This window comes from Balaenoptera ricei, chromosome 11 (genome assembly GCF_028023285.1).
Source record: "Balaenoptera ricei isolate mBalRic1 chromosome 11, mBalRic1.hap2, whole genome shotgun sequence".
Taxonomy (NCBI): domain Eukaryota; kingdom Metazoa; phylum Chordata; class Mammalia; order Artiodactyla; family Balaenopteridae; genus Balaenoptera; species Balaenoptera ricei.
In genome coordinates this window covers 23,063,790-23,085,363 of record NC_082649.1, presented here as the reverse complement: position 1 = coordinate 23,085,363, position 21,574 = coordinate 23,063,790, and the positions used below count along the sequence as shown (strand labels likewise).

Sequence of the window (21,574 nt, the reverse complement as noted above, 5' to 3'; positions counted from 1 at the left end):
CCAATTATCTTTAAATTCTTAAAATTAGGATGTAAACAAGATTCACACAATGTATATTGTTATGTTTCTTAGTCCCTTATTTCACAGCAGTCCTCCCCTCTTTTTTTCTTACCTTCAACCTACTGGAGAAATCTGGTTATCTCTAGAATGTTCCATATTCTAAATTAGACTTTCTGCTGACCTATGGTTTTGTTTGGCATATACTCCTATATCTTGTATTTTATATAAACTTGTTTTGTGTTGGTCTCAGCCTATTGATGGTGTAGTTGTGCCATCAGCTAGGAATGCCTGGGCATTCACCTGCCCCCACCAACATTTATTTCCCTGACCAGAGCCAGTGCTGGGGCTGGGATGACCATTGTGATTCTTGTTATGATTGCAGGATGCACCTCAGCAACAACCATCAGGGAACTTTGAAAAAACAAGGTTTATTACCCATAGGTCCTGGAGGTTACATAGCATACCTGGGGCCACACAAAGAGATCTTAGGTAGAGAGAGAGAGAGAGAGCATGGACCTGGGGCTCTGCCTTTATTGGGATCGAGGGTGGGGTGCCTAGGGTTGCGTGGGTTCACTATTTATTGGTGAATATAAAACGCAAGACCAGGAATTAAAGAGTAAGGAGGGAAAAGCAGAGTCACTCAAGCAGTCAGTTAACTGAGGTCACCCAGAGTTTTCTAAAAGGGGAACTTCATGGGTGGGGTGGCCTGGCTCTTTATCTGGTTGTGTAGTTGACTATATCTTTATTTGAGATGAATGTGTTTGAAATAGATGCCCTGGCAATCAAAAGCTTAATGTCAGGCACTTGCATCACAATTAAAAAAGGTAATTATCAGGCACTTACACTACAAAACTGATATTGAGATAGAAGCTTAATTGGATCTTGGTTAGCTTTTTAGCAGAATAACACAAAGTTGCTGCAATTTCTACTGCATTATATCATGAGGCACATAATGTTTGGTTGTCCCATTTTTAGTGATGCCACCCATCACTGCCACCACTTTTGTTTGACCATAAGTGGCATCCATCTGATCCATGTATTATTCAGTTCTCCATCAGTCTTTCACCTAATATTTTTAGCTTCCATTGATAAAAGTTGATAATTAATGCTCAAGTGATTTAATTCTTTGAACATATTTTGTTTTCATGTTTTGAATTTATTTGTAGCTGTTGTACAATCTTTGTGGATTCCTACATCTGGGCCACATCAAGTTCAGTTTTTATTGACTTCCTTTTCTTTTGAATATTGATAAGATTTTCCCATGTATTTGTATGACTAATAATTACTTGTCTGAATACAGATCACTGTGGAAACTCTGGATTCTGTCATCTTCTTCTTCAGAAGATTAGTTTTTGTTCTAGCAGACATTTCAAGTCACGGAGGATCATCTTGAACTTGAGTAGGCTTGGTTTTATGCTTTGGTAGCATGGATTTGTGGAAAGCCCAAGGTGTCACTCTCTTGTGTGACATGACTCAGCTTCCAAATTCTCTCTTCCTGGTGGGCACAGTCAGGGCTTTGGCTTTAGCCTGTGTTTGGCCAGGTCTAGAGTAGACCTTACTCAAAGATGTGGTTTTTACTCTTAACGCTTAGACTTTAAGAGTGGTAGGTTGATAACAAGGATATTAATGAGGTGTTAACAGGCTGTCCCCCGTTTAGCAGGGCCAGAACAGCACACTTTCCTGGTACTGCTCTTCCCCAAGCCCTGCTCTTCTTCTAGTGTTTATTTTATTTCAATTCTGTAGAAGCATCTTTCTCAAAGGGTCTTTCCATTCACATGTACAACCTGGAAATCAGTCATAGCTACAACATCTGCCCCCAAATGTAATTTTGGGGTGTCCTCTGCACAGATCTCTCTTCTCTTATGCCTATCCTACAACTTTCAGTTGCTTCAGGTGCCCCAGGTTTCCCAAATTCTGATTTCTGCTTTCTTAGGTCAGTGGGATTGCCCATGTGTTGATTCACAACCTTGGGAATTCCCCAGGTGAAATTCAAAACTGGCCCCTATACATGGAGGGCAAGGAGAGACCTTGAACCTAGTTCTCCTGATTTCTATTTCAGGAGTTTTCTTTCCAGTAGATTATGTAATGCTCTGTGAAAATCTTGATGTTAATTGGTGCACTTTGTAAATGTGGTGGTGAAGTGGAGAGAGATTTTTCCCAAATGCTTGTTTATGGGGGTTATCCCTAATCCCAAGAACTCTCCATACCCAGAACCCTTTTCAGTGAACTCTTCACATCCTTATTTCTCAGACTATAAATAAAGGGGTTGAGAGTCGGAGTTACCAGGGTATACATGACAGCAGCAACCAGCTCCCCAGAGATGTGAGAAGTTGGGACTTCCGGTAGGTGGCAAAGACTGTGCTGTAGAAGAGAATGAACATGGAGAGGTGCGAGCTGCATGTGGCCAGGGCTTTCTTTTTACCCTGTGCTGATGGGACCCTAGCTACAGCAAGGAAAATATGGGCATAAGAACTTATGATGCAGAGGAGAGGGCTGATTCCTAAAAGTCCCGTCAGAACCATCAGTAGTTCCTCATTGAGGTGGGTATCAGAGCAGGAAAGCCGTAAGAGTGGGCTGAAATCACAAAAAAAGTGGGGAATCTCTAGATTAGTATAGAATGACAGTCAGGTTAGCAACAAGCTTTGGATGAAAGAGTCTGAGTGGTCCAGTCTCCATGACACACCCACCAACAGTCCACATCTGCAAGGAGTCATTAGGAGTGGATAGTGTAGAGGATGGCAGATGGCAGCATAGTGGTCAATAGCCATGGCAGTCAAAAGCAGGCTGTCCATATCAGCAAAAAGTGGAAAGATATATAATTGGGCCACCCACTCAGAAAAAGAGATCAATCCATTGCTGGTCCACAAAGCCTCCAGCATTTTGGGGGCTGTTTTGGTAGTGAAGCAGAGGTCCACCAGGGAGAGCTGGCTAAGGAAGAAGTACATGGGGGTGTGGAGGTGGATGTCAGCACCAATAGTCAGCAGAAGTAGCAAGTTGCCTAAGAGACTCAGCAAGTAGAGGGCCAGGAAGAGACCAAAGAGGAGCTGTTGTTTGTCTGGGTCACTGGACAGCCCTGAGAGGACAAAGTCAGAGTTCTTGCCACATCATTCTGCCATCTTGATGTGCTACAAGAAAAGAGTCAGCATGAGGAGGATTCACTCACTGTTAGCTACAGGTAGATAGAACCTTGGATCCTGTCTATTGGCAATGGGTTTTCCATATGACACCAATATGAGGAATGGATAAAAAACTAAAATAGCAATGAGGACAAGAGTTGGACCTCATAAAAGATGGTCAAAGTAAGGAGGCATAAAGGTAAGAGAATGAGAAACAACAGAGACTTCCTGGAGTTATTAAAGTGTAAAGGAGTTTTCTTAATTAAACTTTGTATGATTGATGGTTTAACTACTTGTTTGTGAATCTGTTTTCTTCATAAGACTACCAGTCTTTCAAAGCAGAGGCTGCATCTCAGTACTTAGCTTAGTGCTTGGCATATACCAGGAGTCCAGTATATGCTCCTACCCACCTACACAGTCACTATTCTAGTTCAGGGTATTGTTGATTGACTGGAGAACGGTTATCCTCCTAACTGTTTTAACATGGATCTTGCCCCATCCAATACATTCTCCATACTGTAGTCAGCATTATCTTTTCAAAAAAAGAAAATCTCATCATGTCACTTCTTTGTTTAAAAATGGGTCTCCATATTTTAGAGAGTAATCCCTTGACGGTTGTTTCATTTGCAAATATTTTCTCCCATTCTGAGTGTTGTCTTTTTGTTTTGTTTGTGGTTTTCTTTGTTGTGCAAAAGCTTTTAAGTTTAATTAGATCCCATTTGTTTTTTTGTTTGTTTGTTTTTATTTTCATTTCTCTAGGAGGTGGATCAAAAAAGATCTTGCTGTGATTTATGTCAGAGAGTGTTCTGCCTATGTTTTCCTCTAAGAGTTTTATAGTATCTGACCTTACATTTAGGTTTTTAATCCATTTTGAGTATATACAAACATCTCATGCAGCTCAAAATCCAAAAAACAAATAACCCAATGGAAAAATAGGCAGAAGATCTAAATAGACATTTCTCCAAAGAAGACATAGAGATGGCCAAAAAGCACATGAAAAAATGCTCAGCAACACTAATTATTAGAGAAATGCAAATCAAAACTACAGTGAGGTATCACCTCACACTGGTCAGAATGACCATCATCAAAAAAAAACTGTAAACAATAAATGCTGGAGAGGGTGTGGAGAAAAGGCAACCCTCCTACATTGCTGGTGAGAATGTAAATTGGTGCAGCCACTATGGAAAACAGTACGGAGGTTCCTCAATAAACTAAAAATAGAGTTGCCATATGATCTAGCAATTCCACTTCTGGGCATATACTCAGACAAAACTATGATTTGAAAAGATACATGCACCCATATGTTCATAGCAGCACTATTTACAATAGCCAAGACATAGAAACAACCTAAATGTCCATCAACAGATGAATGGATAAAGAAGATGTGGTATATGTATATACAATGGAATATTACTCAGCCATTAAAAAATGAAATGATGCTATTTGTAGCAACATGGATGGACCTAGAGATTATCATACTAAGTGAAGTAAGTCAGAAAGATAAAGACAAATACCATACGATATCACTTATATGCGGAATCTAAAAATATAACACAAGTGAATACATCTATGAAACAGAAACAGACTCACAGAGATAGAGAACAAACTTGTGGGAGTTCCCTGGTGGTCCATTAGTTAGGGCTCGGTGCTTTCACTGCTGTGGCCTGGGTTCAATCCCTGGTTAGGGAACTATGATCCTGAAAAAAAAAAAAAAAAAAAGAAGAGACTTTCAGTTGCCAAGGAGGAGGGGGAAAGGGAGGAGAAGGGAGAGGGGATGGGGGAGGGAAGTACTGAGAGTTTAGGATTAGCAAAGCAAACTATTATATATAGGATGGATAAAGAGAAAAATCCTACTGTATAGCACAGGGAACTTATTCAATATCCTGTGATAAACCATAATGAAAAGAATAGGAAAAAGAATATATGCAAAACTGAGTCATTATGCTGTACAGCAGAAATTAACACATTGTAAATCAACTATACTTCAATAAAATTTTTTTAAAAATGGGTGTCTAGAAAACCATCGTTATTATGAAAAATACCCTGCCATGTCTTACAAAGCTCATTTGTTTTTTGTTTGTTTTTAAATTTTTATTTATTTATTTATTTATGGCTGTGTTGGGTCTTCGTTGCTGCGTGCGGGCTTTCTCTAGTTGCAGCGAGCGGGGCTGCTCTTTGTTGCGGTGTGCGGTCTTCTCATTGTGGTCGCTTTTCTTTTTGTGGAGCCCTGGCTCTAGGCACGCGGGCTTTAGTAGTTGTGGCTTGCAGGCTCAGTAATTGTGGCTCGCGGGCTCTAGAGCGCAGGCTCAGTAGTTGTGGCATACGGGCTTACTTGCTCCGCAGCATGTGGGATCTTCCCGGACCAGGGCTCAAACCCGTGTACCCTGCATTGGCAGGTGGATTCTTAACAACTGTGCCACCAGAGAAGTCCCAGCTCCTCTGGTTTTGACCTCAAGGTGTCTCACCAGCTTCATCTTGCACCACAGTCCACTCATCATCTGCTCCCCAGAAACACTGGCTGCACTGCATTCCCTTATATGCACCACGTTCATTCTCTTCGCTCTCAGTCAGCTCTTGCTCATCCTTCTAAGCTCAGATCTATTGGTGACTTTCTAGCTCTTTTTTTTTTTTTTTTGGCCATACCACGTGGCATGGCGGATTTTAGTTCCCCGACCAGGGATCGAACCTTGACTTTTGCCTTGACTCCTCTCTTGAACCCACTTCAATCAAGCTTTTGCTCTTTTCATTCCACTGAATTCCCTCTTGTCAAGGTCTAAGTTCAATTCTCAGTCCTTAAGTTACTTGACCTCTCAATAAGACTTAACACAGTTGATCCTTCTTTTCTTACCTCAAACACTTTTAAAAAAATCTTGCTTTCAGGATACCCACCATACTCTCCTGGGTTTCCAGTGCAGACTCCTGTTCAGTCTCCTTGGCTGGTTACTGCTCTTCCTCCTTATTATTCATTATTGTACCTCTCCTCTTCTCTACCTTCCAGTTCTGTGCCTTATATATATCTATAAACAGATAACTCTTAAATTATACCTTCAATTTCAACTTATTTTCTTAACTTTAGACTTGTATATTTAACCTCCAACTAGACATTTCTACAGTAGCAGTTTTACCATTTGAGATATTTTCTTACAGCTGGCATACGGCTTTGGAAACAGATTCACAAATCAAATAGACTTTCAAGATTATATAGTCCACCAAGTGCGGAACTTGAACTCTCTATAGTCCACTTAAAACTGATCTCATTTCTCCATTTGCCAAATGACATTTTCAATATTTATCTCTGGGTTCCTTAATCTATACTCCATAAGTGATGACCTTAGAAATATCCATTCTATCCAATGTTATTGGTGGGTAGATGGAACAGAACAAAAGAATCCAGGGCCTTGGAATACATTGATGAGACCAGGTAAAGATAATGCAGTTTAGGAGATGAGCATTATCAATCTTCATCTCTCTTCGGACCAGAAAGAGTTTGGCTGCAGAAGAAATCTTTTTGGCCTTGGAGACTCAGTTCCCAGAGTTACTCGTTGGTGAAAATCCTGGAGGAATTTTCCATTGAGAAAATTTCCTATAGCTAGAGTTGAGGAATAAAATCAACAACTAAGGGGCTTCCCTTGTGGTGCAGTGGTTAAGAATCCGCCCACTAATGCAGAGGACATGGGTTTGAGCCCTGGTCCAGGTAGATCCCACATGCCGCGGAGCAACTAAGCCTGTGAGCCACAGCAGCTGAGCCCACGTGCTGCAACAAGAGAAGCCACCGCAATGAGCCTGGGCACCACAACAAAGAGTAGCCCCCGCTGGCCACAACTAGAGAAAGCCCTCATGCAACAACGAAAACCCAACACAGCCAAAAATAAAAATAAATAAATTTATTAAAAAAAATAAAATCAACAACTAAGCAGAAGCCTAACATTGATTTGGAAGTAAAATTAGAAAGATTTCTTGGGCTTCCCTGGTGGTGCAGTGGTTGAGAATCTGCCTGCCAATGCAGGGGACACGGGTTCGAGCCCTGGTCTGGGAAGATCCCACATGCCACGGAGCAACTAGGCCCGTGAGCCACAATTACTGAGTCTGCGCGTCTGGAGCCTGTGCTCCGCAACAAGAGAGGCCGCGATAGTGAGAGGCCCGCGCACCGCGATGAAGAGTGGCCCCCGCTTGCCACAACTAGAGAAAGCCCTAGCACAGAAACAAAGACCCAACACAGCCAAAAATAAATAAATAAACAAAGTAAATAATGACTTTAAATAAAAAAGAAAGATTTCTTAAAACTCACAACTTCTTTCTAGTCACTGCCCTGTCTCCTTAAGTAAGAATAGCTTGAAGAGACTGACATACAGCCACAACATTTTATATGTGTCCTTTTACTTTTATTGTTCAGAGAACTTTAGTCATAAAAATATATTGAAGTTTATCAAATTATTTTCATACCTCTATTGATAAAGTCATCTCAGTTGAGACCTGAAACATTATTAAACAGAGTCAACGCTTCCCTGTTGTGTTCTTCCCAATTTCTGAACCACAGAATAATGCAGTTTAATTAAATAAGTGTTTAACCTTCTGTGTTTGGGTGATGGTGTGTTATGCAGCAATAGGTAACCAAAGCCCATGGGATCCTCTATAGTTTACAGCCTCCATGTAGGTTGGATTATATAAAAAATTCTGATCAACAGAAATTCTGGTCTGAGATAGTTCAGGGTAGAAGATGCCTTCTCCACACACACATTCTTTTCTAAACAAAACTGGAATTGAGGGACCAAAGAAGGTAGAGTTGGAAGATAGAAGAAGCATGTGAGTAAGGTTAGAGCCAAATTCTTTGGGTTTGCAAAAGGGAATGTAAAAAATTTGAACAGTCCATCCATGAGCTCAAAATATCCTTTTATAGTTTTATCTGTCTGTATCTCTAGTTTATTTATTTATTTATTTATTGGCTGCACTGCCCGGCTTATAGGATCTTAGTTCACCAACCAAGGATTGAACCTGGGCCCTCGGCAGTGAAAGTGCGGAGTCCTAACCACTGGAATGCTGGGGAATTCTGTATCTCTAAATAGTTGTAAATGCTGGCACCCACTGTTGTTTTAGGTCCAGCAGCACTTCTAGGAACTTAGAAAGTGAGGAAAATAGTAATTCTTGTCTATTAGCTCCAAAAATACTTTAGCAATTAATATTTAATAGCTTTCACTTAGTATAAGTTTGGCGACAGGTAAGGAAAACAAGACAAAATTTTGATAAATTCTTCATATTATACCACATTGCAATCTGTGAAAATAAGTATAGAAATCATAAAACAAAATAAATAAAAAGGAAGAGTTTTGAAACTCACTTTTCCATGACCAAACATTGAGGGGAAAATAACCTACTGATGAGCTGGAAAGGTATTCCTGAGACTTTTTTCAAGCTGCCTCCACTTCTAGCAATATTTTACAGTAACCTTTGACAGTTTGTCCAAAGATTTTATTGACTTATAAAACCTCTTAGGAGTCAGAGTTCACAAAACTCTTTAGATAAAACACTGGTGACTTTATCTCTGTTCATTAGTACTCAAATCATTACTTGTTTTTTTTTTAATTTTTTATTTATTTATATTTATTTTTGGCTGTGTTGGGTGTTCGTTTCTGTGCGAGGGCTTTCTCTAGTTGCGGCAAGCAAGGGCCACTCTTCATCACGGTGCGCGGGCCTCTCACTGTCGTGGCCTCTCTTGTTGCGGAGCACAAGCTCCAGACGCGCAGGCTCAGTAATTGTGGCTCACAGGCCTAGTTGCTCCGCAGCATGTGGGATCTTCCCAGCCCAGGGCTCGAACCCGTGTCCCCTGCATTGGCAGGCAGATTCTCAACCGCTGTGCCACCAGGGAAGCCCTTCATTACTTGTTTTAATTACTTACTTGCTTCCCTGCTTGGAGAAAAAGAAATCATGACATACTACTTAAAAATTTTCTTTAACTCATATGTGAGTTAACATTTACTTTTCCAGTTGAGTAACCATGGCCCTAAATTCAAATCCTTAATATATAACAGCATAATAATTTTATTGTTCACATTATAATATGTTAACTTACAGGGAACACACAGATAAAGGCCTAAATACTATCCAACTACACAATGTATAGGTAATTGAGGCAAATTTGTATATCTGATTTTTCAAGAACACAAAAGAATACATAACAAATCAGTTTCATCAACTGATATCCCCCAAACAAATTCAACATTAAGATTCCATGGAGAGTGTCCTATTTGTTCAAGTTTCCCTTATATTACCTAAGAATGCATTGTTTAACACATCTAGACTGGACTTTCCCATTTATTTTTCCTTTATACTGTTCCCTCTGTTTTACAAATAGTGAACAATTTGAGACGCAGTATAATTTCACATCTCAACTTTCTCATTGCCTTTTTAGTTATGCCTCAGAAGAGTTCTCTAGATTTCTTCAGGTCAGAGCCTCCTTCTGATCACCCTCCTCAAGGCCCCCTTTACTGCCTTGTTCCTCAAAGTATAGATCAGTGGATTTAGTACAGGAGTGACCACACTGTACATAATGGCAATGATCCAGTCCTGGTCCATGGAGCTACCTGAGGCAGGATGAATATAAGTGAAAACAACAGGAGCATAGAAAAGAACAACTACCATGAAGTGGGAGGCACAAGTGGACAGTGCTTTATGAAACATGCTGCAAGAATGCGTCTTGAAGAAAAGATAGAAAATAATGTAGAAATAGGAGAGAAGTGTTAGAAAGAATGGGCCCATGGCAACGGTCCCTGTGACAGTACTGAGCAGCCACTGGTTGAGCTCAATGTTCCCACAGGCCAACTTCAGCAATGGCTTAACATCACAGAAGAAATGATGGATATAATTGGATCCACAGAGGTTTAAGCGAGAGGTCATTATTGAGTGCAGCAGGGCATGGAAAAAACCAATGATCCAGATAGTGATAACCATCTGGGTACAGACCTGATGATTCATGATAAGAGTGTAACGAAGTGGTTTGCAGATAGCCACAAAGCGGTCAAAGGCCATCATGGGCAACAACATGGCCTCTGTGCTGCCCAGGAAGTGGAAGAATTGAAGCTGGATTATGCATCCCAAGAAAGAAATTGCTTTGTGTGTAGAGAGGAAGTTCTCCAGCATCTTTGGCAGTGTCACCATGGAGTAGCAGATATCTAGACATGACAGGTTTCCCAGAAAGAAATACATAGGAGAATGGAGTCTTGGATCAGAGATGACAATCATCAGGATGGCTCCATTCCCAACCACACTGACGAAGTAAATTGTAAGAAAAACAACAAAGAGAAAAGGCTGCAGTTCCTGGATGTCTATCATTCACAGGAGAAGAAATTCAGTGATTGAAGTTTGGTTCAGCATCACTTTAAAAAAAAGACAAAATAATATGTGGAACACTATCTTTAATGAGAACCAGTCCTTCCAGCCCAGGATTTCTTGCCGAGACAAAAATGTTTTAAGGAAAAAGAAGAAAAAAAAAATGTTTTAAGGAATAGAGCTGCTGTTCTCTACAATCCCAATCTCAGAGGTGGTGCTGTATTTAGGCCATTAGAAAGTTAAAATATTAAGGCTACCTGTCTCTTATGGACCATAAGTCAATCACTTTTTTCTTTACCAGATTAGTCATTAATGTTTTTCTTTCTCCCAGTAATTTAGAAGACATTGCAGCCTCCTATGTTCTCTGGCTGTGAACTTCTACATTCTGGTAAAACATTCCTTTCATCTTTCTAAGTTAACTCTAACAGGAGGCAACTTTTTAAGTAGTCCACCACACTGCTATCTCTAGACCTAACAAGCCATCTTAAGGATTTTAACTTTAGAAAAATAGACAGGGATAAACTCATTACAACAATAAAGTTTTTTTTTTTAAACCAAAATGCTCTTTAAAATAATAGTAATAGCTTTTCCTCATCTTAGACTGTTAATGGAGCTAGTGGTGTTCTTATACTGATCCCTTTCTGACCCCCACCCTTGGAAATGTCATAAAGCCTTACTGGGGTAAGAAATAAGACCACATTAATCAGATATTACCCAGAGATATATTTGAAATTTTATTACTGCTATATGTGATGATGAGCTTAGTTTTTTCCTATGATCTGAGCCTTATATTTTCTCAAAACAGGATCCTTAAAATACTACTTTGATGACAAATGTTATTGTGCTTCTACTCTCTAGTTGCCCTGGGACTCTTTTTCATTTCCCAAATTGCCAAATCCCTGGATAAGAAAAATTCTTTCTCAGATGAGCTCACCACTTCCTTATTTAACCTTATACTGTCCTCTCTTTGAAATATGTATGGCTTCAACCCCCTTAAAATCTTGTCTTTTCTTATGATCTGTTTTCTGAAGTGTTTTTTTTAATTTATTTTGCCTCCATAAACTTGCTCTTCAAATATTAAGAAATATTCGACCCCAAGTGAAATTCACCTTCTTTACTTCTAGTTCCAACAATGTGTCACTGGCCATCAGGTTATCTTTTATGACACCACAAGTCTGTCTGCTTTATATCAGCTCTCTCCAAAATGGTCACAAATTTCCATTTTCTCTCATTTGAAAATTGTGTTTTCTCTTTTGACTTTTCTATCAAATAAAATTCTTGTTTTCTACTAAAGGAATGCATTAACTTTCATTTCATTCACAGGATTGAAATAATAGTCTTTTCTTCAGTGACTGCTAAAACTCTTGAGGAATTGTAAGTAAGTTAGTTATAATGAAGTTTGATATTTGCACTATTTACTGAAAGGCAGGAAACCTTTTGAATCTCTTTTCCTCCATTATTTGCAAAGTACATGGCTTTTATTTTTCTTCAGGTACCCTGACAAAAGCAGACACAACTAATGAAATAGCTTCCTCTTTGTTATTTTTATTGTTCTTTTTATTTACAGATGCAATGAATTGGCTCTTGCATATTAGGAGGGAAAAAACAAGGGTGTGTGGGAAACTTATAAATGTGAGAGGCACTGAGAGAAAAATAAGAACGGTAAGGAAATTTGAATAGACATGCAGATATTGGAGAGTGTCCTATAACAGGGAAATAGTTCAGTTTTGAGAAATCACTGAGGGCAGAAGAAAAAATGATCTGATGTGACTAGAGTAAAAAAGAGAATGAACTGGGAAACACTTTGAGGGATTCTAGACTTTATACCTGAAAGAAAATTTGAGAAAATTATCTAATCTCTACTACACATCCATAAAGGGCTGTTTCAAGCAACTCAGAGTAGCTTTTTTTTTTTGATAGCCATGTATATTTTGTGTATTTAAATGATTTTATCACCATGGTTTAAAGTAAAAATGATATGCCAAATATCATTTTGGTTTTCTGACCCACAGAACAATATTATAAAAATTCATTTGGGGATAAGCAAAACAAAACAAAACACACACAACTTTTCCTAACTTTTAAAGAAAATTAGCAGTTAGATTCCTCTGTACTAAATGATTTCTTTCACTGTGGTGTCAGTATCTAGCCATTAAAGATTCAATCTGAAGAATATCTAGAGAAACAAGCATGCTGAATGAGGAATGTGACGTGACAATACAACTGTGGAAGTAAAGTGCTTTCATAATCCACAGACACAATAAAGAGTCTATCATAAGACAGGAAATCAACTTTAAATACTGGGTATTTAATTTTAATACTAGCAAGCAGACAGATCACTCACTAACAGAAACTATGGTCAACTTCCCAGCCTGTCTTCTATTTTATTCTCTTACCTGATTGAGTGTTCAGATTCATAGGTAAGAAGGCTTTTAAGGTTGACACTCTTAGTGATTATAAACAGTAGAAAAATATTTGAAAGGATAGTTCATATTGGGATTTCAGGATAAGCTCTTTGTTTTCAAAAGTCTTCTCCTCTCTTTCTGAAAATTTGCCTGCCTTTTTATGGGTCACATATCTCTAGACAAAAAAAATCCTGAGGGAGAATGTCTCCTGGGTGCTGAAAAGAACTGTAAGAAGAAACAGAATGTTCACACATACAACATGATGAGGTAGGCTTGGGGAATTCCTATTTGGTTTTTTTCATTCTTCCTATTTTCTTTCTTTACTGTTTTTGTCTGAGTTTCAGAACCATGGACAGCAATAGGATTTTGGTTGCTATTCAGTGTCCTTTCATTTCCTAGGACAGAAGTATATATTCACTTTCTCATCTTGGAAATCATCTTGGAGAATACTCTGGTGTAGATGGTGAAAAGAAAATTGGTAACAAGAGTTAACGAATGGGAGTCACATAAAGCAACATGTCAGGGTGAGGTGCTCCTTTGATCTCTCCCCGTCAATCTATAACCAGTAAAACATCCACAACTCAACAAAGGTGCCTCTGCCCAACACACCAGGATGTCAGAGAATCCCACACATCTGTACATCTAAAGGAGGGTGGATGGAACACATAAAGGAGGCCAAACTGAGGAATAGCAGAGGTGGTGCTTACAATCCCAGCACTCCCCTACCCCACTGGCCACAGCAGCTGATCACAAAGCCCCAGAGAGCCCAGTAGTAGCAGGTGGTGCACGTGACTCTGACCTCCCAGCCACAGTGGCACTCAGAGCCAAAGTAAACGGGCAGAAGCAGCGGGGTCTGTGACCCCATCCCTCCAGCTGTGGAGGCACCCATGACTTGGGCCCCCACCCAAAATGGCAGCTCCTGCACACCCCACAACACTGGAAATGACAGAGGCACCTGTGACCCTACCTCTCTGATAATACACGGCAGATAATGAACGGGAAAGGGGAATGGACCTAACTTTTACTGAGTGCCCATTGTGAGTCAGGCACGTGTACTACCTCAACAGGTAGTTGTGAGGTAGTACAACTAACAATTGTTGTCAGTGCCATATCCTTTGTCCATCTTTCTATTAATTTTTCATTTTTGTTGCTTTGCAGGAGTTCCTTGTTATTTAATGTTGCAAATATTATACAAAGATAACACTATTGTGTGCTCATTGTGTGTAAGTTATTGTTCTGAGTTCTTTACATGTATCAGATTATTTAATTCCTACAAAAGCCCAATGAAGGAGGTACTAAAATCATATAGCACAAGATAACCAAGGCTCCAAGGATTTAAGCAAATTTCCAAGTTTATAGCAATAAATTGTGAATCTAGGATTCAACGTGAGGCTCTCTAGTTTTAGAGACAACTGTAATGTTTTAAAATATTACCCATTCTTGGTTCCAGGTTAAGATGGTGGAGTAGGAAGATTCTGAGCTCACCTCCTCCCACGGACACACCAAAACTACAATTACATGTAGAACAGCTATCTCTGAAAACAACCTAAAGACTAGCAGAACAGATTTTCTACAACTAAGAATATAAAAAAAAGGCCACATCGAGATGTATAGGAGGCACAGAGATGCGGTCTTGTCAGAAACCACACCCTGGTGTGGTAACCGACAACTAGGAGGGATACCACAACCTCAGAGGTCCCCCATGATGAACGAGGGGTCCAAGCCCCATGTCGTGCTCCCCAGCCCAGGGGAAAGGCACTGGGAAGACAAACCCCCATAATGTCTAGCTTTGAAAACCAAAGGATCTTATGTCCAGGAGAGCTGGAGGACTGTGGGAAACCAAGACTCCACCCTTGAAAGGCTCACACACAAACTCACCCATTCTGGGTTTCAGCACAGAGGCAGCAGCTTGAAAAGTTCCTAGGACATACAAGAAGGAGATTCACTGATTAATTTTAAGGCATGAGCCAGAGGGACAAAGATCCAGTGGAACTTTCTCTGGGGACAGAGTACTGGTGGGCACCAATGTTTTTCACTCTTTTTTTTTTTTTTTTGGCCATGCCCCGTGGCTTGCAGGGTCTTCGTTCCCTGACCAGTGATCAACTCTGTGCCCCCTGCAGTGGAAGCCCGGAGTCCTAAACACTGGACGCCAAGGAATTTCCTGTTTTTCACTCTTTCCACCTAAATGGCCCAGTGCTGTCAGGCAATATTTCTGTCACTGTTCATCAATCTAACTAACACCGTGTGCTCTGCTCCAGAATTCTTCTGAGTAAGCACCCCACCCGATCCACCCATCCCAGCTGGCCCCTCCAAAGAAGCTCTCATGCTCCTTCACCACAGTGAGCCACCTCAGCCGGCACTGGTACCCCTCCAAAGCAGTTCCTGCTCTGTTAGGCTAGCCCCGCACACTAGTAAGCCTGCAAATGGTAAGCCCAACTTGCAGCCACTCATGCCAGGGAACAGCCCCACACATTAGCACATTCACAGTAGGTGTGGTCAAACCTCTGAGCCAGCTGGGCCAGGGCCAGCCTTGCCCTCCAGGGCACCCACAGCAATCATGGCCCAACCACAACAGGAGGGTACATGCAGCCTACACCGAGGATAAACTTGAAAGCTCTTCCCCCAAGACCAAGGACAGGACAAGGGGGCCCACTCTCACCACTTCTACTCAACATAGTACTGGAAGTCCTAGCCAGAAGAATTAAGCAAGTAAAAGAAATAAAAGGCAACCTAACCAGAAAGGAAGAAGTTAAGTTTCTCTATTTATAGATGACGTGATCTTGTATATAGAAAACTCTAAAGGCTCCACTGAAAAACTGTTAAAACCAATAAACAAATTCAGGAAACTTGCAGGATATAATATCAACATATAAAAATCAGTTGCATTTATAGATAATAACAAACTACCTGAAAAATGAATTAAGAAAACAATCCCCTTTTATAGAGCAAAGGAAACAATCAGCAAAATAAAAAGGCAACCTAAGGAATGGGAGAAAATATACGTACGCTGTGGGGTATAGAGCCTGTCCCGGGTTGTTTGGTACCTGGTCCAAACAGGTGATTGGGAGTAAGCCTAGTGGCCCCTGGAGTGTGAGACCCCATAAAGGAGGTGGTTGCAGGATGTGTCGTTGTGGAGAGTGGGAGCTCTGTAAGCAAAGTGGCTGAGGTGAGAGTTTTTAGCCATCACTTTAAAACCAGGTCCAGACTGTACTTATAAATATTTCATTACAGGATTTGCTCTTTTCCTCTTCCATTTTCTTTGCCTCCTTTTCTATCCCACTGGAGCTCGAGTGCCATCTTGGACCATGAAGATAAAGAACATGCTGTGTGAAGAGTGGAATTAATTGCTGGAAAGGGCACAGATGCCCAATAGCTTTGTGAAGCAGAACAGGCTGCCAAACTCACTGTAGACTCCTATCTCCAGAATCTCGTTAAAGAAAAATACACTTCTATCTTATTTTTTTAACAATTACATTCTAAAGTTTATTTTGTAATATTTTTGTTCCTTAATTACTTTTTTTAACATCTTTATTGGAGAATAATTGCTTTACAATGGTGTGTTAGTTTCTGCATTATAACAAAGTGAAGCAGCTATACATATACATACATCCCCATATCTCCCCTCTTTCATCTCCCTCCCACCCTCCCTGTCCCACCCCTCTAGGTGGTCACAAAGCACCGAGCTGATCTCCCTGTGCTATGCAGCTGCTTCCCACTAGCTATCGGTTTTGCATTTGGTAGTGTATATATGTCCATGCCACTCTCTCACTTCGTCCCAGCTTACCCTTCCCCCTCCCCATGTCCTCAAGTCCATTCTCTACATCTGCGTCTTTATTCCTGTCCTGCCCCTAGGTTCTTCAGAATCTTTTTTTTTTTTTAGATTCCATATATATGTGTTAGCATACGGTATTTGTTCTTCTCCTTCTGACTTACTTCACTCTGTATGACAGACTCTAGGTCCATCCACCTCACTACAAATAACTCAATTTCATTTCATTTTATGGCTGAGTAATATTCCATTGTATATATGTGCCATATCTTCTTTATCCATTCATCAGTTGATGGACACTTAGGTTGCTTCCATGTCCTGGCTATTGTAAATAGTGCTGCAATGAACATTGCGGTACATGACTCTTTTTGAATTATGGCTTTCTCAGGGTTTATGCCCAGTAGTGAGATTGCTGGGTCGTATGGTAGTTCTATTTTTAGTTTTTTAAGGAATCTCCATACTGTTCTCCATTATCTTTTTTAAAGTTATTTTTTATTTGGGTCTGTTACACCGGAGACTTATCCTGACTATTACCTGATATAGCTGCCATTTTAACAACAAATTGAACTAAGGATAAGATGCAAGTACTGTATGCTGAAAATTACCTGTTTTTCTCAGATAAATTTAAAGTTTCTAGTTTCCTCTTTAAATTAAATGTGTTGTTTTGTGGTTAATTGTTATTTGCCAGTTACAGACATGGAGTGTGAAAGTAGGAGTACATTCGTTTCCTGGATAAGTGTGTTACCTGTAAGTAAATTTTGTTGCCTATATGGCTTTTGTCCTAACCTGTAAGTTTTAATTGTCTTTATTTCTCTTTCTCATGCCCTAAATTTTGGTGTCAACAAAAATTTCATCTTTGGCTCTTTGCTTTTTTGTTTCATGCTATGTAGACTTCTTTAGTTCCGTGAATAAACTATTTTTTTAATTGGAGTATAGTTGCTTCACAATGTTGTGTTAGTTTCTGCTGTACAGCAAAGTGAATCAGTTATACATGTACGTATATCCTCTCTTTTAGATTTCCTTTCCCTTTAGGTCATCACAGAGCACTGAGTAGAGTTTCTTGTGCTATACAGCAGGTTCTCATTAGTTATCTATTTTATATATAGTAGTGTATATATGTCAGTCCCAATCTCCCACTTCTTCCCACCCCGCTTCCCCCCTTGGTAACCATAAGTTTGTTTTCTACATTTGTGACTCTATTTCTACTTTGCAAATAAGTTCATCTGAACCATTTATCTAGATTCCACATATAAGCGATATTATACACTAGTTGTCTTTTTCTTTCTGACTTACTTCACTCAGAATGGCAATTTCTAGGTCCATCCATGTTGCTGCAAAAGACATTATTTTGGTCTTTTTATGGCTGAGTAATATTCCATTGTATATATGTACCACATCTTTTTACCCATTCTTCTGTTGATGGACATTTAGGTTGCTTCCATGTTCTGACTATTGTAAGTAGTGCTGCAATGAATATTGGGGTCCATGTATCCCTTCGAATTATGGTTTTCTCCAGATATATGCCCAGGAGTGGAATTGCTGGGTCATATGGTAGCTCTATTTTTAGTTTTTTAAGGAACCTCCATAGTGGCTGTACCTATTTACATTCCCACCAACAGTGTAGTAGGGTTCTCTTTTCTCCACACCCTCTCCAGCATTTATTGTTTGTAGATTTTTTGATGATGGCCATTCTGACCAGTTTGAGGTTATACCTCATTGCAGTTTTGGTTCACATTTCTCTAATAATTAGTGATGTTGAGCATCTTTCCATGTGTTTCTTGGCCATCTGTATGTCTTCTTTGGAGAAATGTCTATTGAGGTCTTCCACCCATTTTTTGATTGGGTGGGTTGTTTGTTTTTCTGATATTGAGCTGCATGAGCTGTTTGTATATTTTGGAGCTTAATCCCTTGTCAGTTGCTTCATTTGCAAATATTTTCTCCCATTCTGAGGGTCTGTGAATCAAATAGTACCTTCATTCGAAATGACATGAATGTGTTAATACCTAACTCTTGAGAATAAGTTTAATATATTCAAATATTCTTTGGAGATTTCTGCTTGAAAAATAATATTAATAATAGAGCTAACCTTTGTCAAGCAGTCTTTTTGTGACAATCACTGTACTCATGTCTTATATACATTTTTCATTTAATCTCAGTGCCCTGATAGTACCACAAAACCTGACTCATTTAAAATTCATTTCTTTGCCACAGTAAGCTTGCTCTCTAAATGCCTTTTTAAGTCAATGGCATTACCATTCTCCAAACTTCACCCAAGATTTAACCTTCAGCTCTTTTTAGTTTTTCTTTCTCCTTTGACTAGAAAATAAACATGACCACAAAACTAATCTATTTTTTTCCTTCACAATGCAATGAGTTTGATTTTTATCCTTTTCTTCCCTTTTTCAATATCATCACTTTCCCCTCACAGTCAAGCTTTCTTAGCTTCACGACTACATCATTGCATTAACTTCCAAGTGACTTTTCTTTACCTCCAGAATTTATTTTCAAGAAAACCCTGCATAGAGTCCTTGGATTAATTTTCTATAATACTGTTTTTTTCCCCACATCACTCTTTTCATTTCAACTCTTAACTGATTCCCAATTACTTAGAAGATAAGCCATAATTTCTTAACCTGAAATTTTGTTCTTCATGATCTGTATTCATGCAAAGACGGATGAGTATTTACCAGCTAAAGTGAAGAAGATACTTCTGATTTGGAGGTGAGATTAGGCCAGATACCTGAGTGAAAGTGAGGAGTCTTCATTCTGTGTGACCCTGGAAATTTTCAAAACTTATGGGGACCTCAATTTGTTTTCATTGGCAGTTGGATGGTGGTAGCAAATAAACATGATTGAAATAGGAATGTCTAAAGGCTTAAAAGTCTCCCAAGTCAGTCTCTTTTGGGGAGAGCTCTTATGAAGTCACCATGAAGGATTACAGTTTACCTGAGACTTTATTTCAACTCCCTAAAGCAGCATGTCCTGCTTCTCTAATGCTCAGAACATTGGCACTTAATTAGGGATGCCTGGGCTCTCATTAAGTGTTTCTAACAGTATAGAAACTCCAGGGACAATGAGTCTGTCACTCTAAGAGTCCATAAAAGCAACCTCATACCAGGCTCTGGGAATTTGAATTTTAACATCTACTCTTATGTTCTCTTTTCTACTACAGGCAAGTATTTTTTTCTTGTTCTTGTTCTCCTCTTCCTCTTCCTCCTCCTTTTCCCCACCTCCCCCACTTCTTTTTTTTTTTTTTAACATCTTTGTTGGAGTATAATTGCTTTACAATGGTATGTTAGTTTCTGCTGTATAACAAGGTGAATTAGCTATACATATACATATATCCCCATATCCCCTCCCTCTTGCGTCTCACTCCCATCCTCCCTATCCCACCCCTCTAGGTGGTCACAAAGCACCGAGCTGATATCCCTGTGCTATGCAGCTGCTTCCCACTAGCTATCTATTTTACATTTGGTAGTGTATATATGTCCATACCACTCTCTCACTTCATCCCAGCTTACCCTTCCCCCTCCCCGTGTCCTCAAGTCCATTCTCTATGTCTGCTGAGTGCTTAGATTTATGGTTTTTCTTCAACATACTCTTTGAAAAACAGTAGGGAATAGTTAGGAAGAAAGGAAATTAAAGATCTCATGGAGCTCTATTTAAGGGAGGCAGTAAGATGCCCATCCTGTCTCTGGGTATGTGGGGCAGCTCAAGTATATGTAAACTGTGTACCTTCCTTCAGCATGTAATTTTTTAGCTACAGGAAAGGTGTTTGGCTTTCCAAAATGTTTGATTCACCTGTTCTGCCAATATTTTGAATTCTTTCAATAAGAGACAAGTCTTTCAGTCCATGAGAGTGAAAAGTGAAAAGTCCTACTGGATGATAAAACATATTGGCATGATTTGACATAAATGACTGTTATCAAATCCATATTATATGAGAAACAAAGAAATGAAATAGATTTGTTTAGTCCAGAGTCAAAGTTTCATATAGTAAGTCTTTCACGTAGAAGAGAGAGAAAACTTTACCTGTGGTTTCAGGGGCAGACCTAAAACCAAATATGTGAAATAACAATAATAATATCTACCATATCTTGTTATTTTTATGTACTACACACTAGGTTAAGTACTAATTGCATTACCTCATTTAATGCTCACAATTCTCTAATGAGAAAGATATTGTTATTTTCATTTAGGGAGGGAGAATGTTATAACTTGTTAGTGGTCACACAGCTAGTAAATGGGTGGAAAAGCTGAATTCTTGTGTTCACACAGCTAGTAGGTGAACTTAACCATCCTTCCAGTTATAAAGCAGAGTGACCAAAAATTTTTCTAATACTTGGATTTCTCTAAAGATGGAATAGGCTCCCATTACAGATTTTACATCTCCCGTCAATTCGGTATTCAATCTTAGGCTGGATTATCACCTAGCAAAACATCTGTACAGGGTATTTCAGTGGCTGGACCTGATGACTTTTATTTATTTATTTATTTATTTAATAGCTTTTAATTTAATTAATTAATTTATTTATTGGCTGCATTGGGTCTTCGTTGCTGCGCACGCGCTTTCTCTAGTTGTGGCGAGCGGGGGCTGCTCTTCGTTGCGGTGCACGGGCTTCTCATTGCAGTGGCTTCTCTTGTTGCTGAGCATGTGGTCTAGGCATGCGGGCTTCAGTAGTTGTGGTGCACGGGCTCAGTAGTTGTGGCTCGTGGGCTCTAGAGCGCAGCTTCAGTAGTTGTGGTGCACAGGCTTAGTTGTTCCGCAGCAGGTGGGATCTTCCCGGACCAGGGCTCGAAGCCTTGTCTCCTGCATTGGCAGGCAGATTTTTAACCACTGTGCCACCAGGGAAGTCCCTGGACCTGATGACTTTTAAAGGCTCCTTCCCAATTGGAGTTACAGAGTCTCCATTCTGTATATTCCATGAGAGATGGTCCAAGATACCCCACTGAATTTTCAG

At 39.7% G+C, this 21,574-nt stretch overlaps 1 protein-coding gene and 1 pseudogene across 1 annotated transcript; both read right to left on the bottom strand.

Annotated features, from left to right (window-relative positions):
- Positions 1–2,092: 2,092 nt before the first annotated feature.
- On the bottom strand, positions 2,093–5,668 carry LOC132374338 (olfactory receptor 7D2-like; annotated as a pseudogene).
- Positions 5,669–9,557: 3,889 nt separating this feature from the next.
- On the bottom strand, positions 9,558–10,505 carry LOC132375441 (olfactory receptor 12D1). The gene is given in 1 exon segment (XM_059940712.1): positions 9,558–10,505. A coding segment is annotated over 1 exon segment (927 nt). The 5' UTR covers positions 10,485–10,505.
- Positions 10,506–21,574: the final 11,069 nt, after the last annotated feature.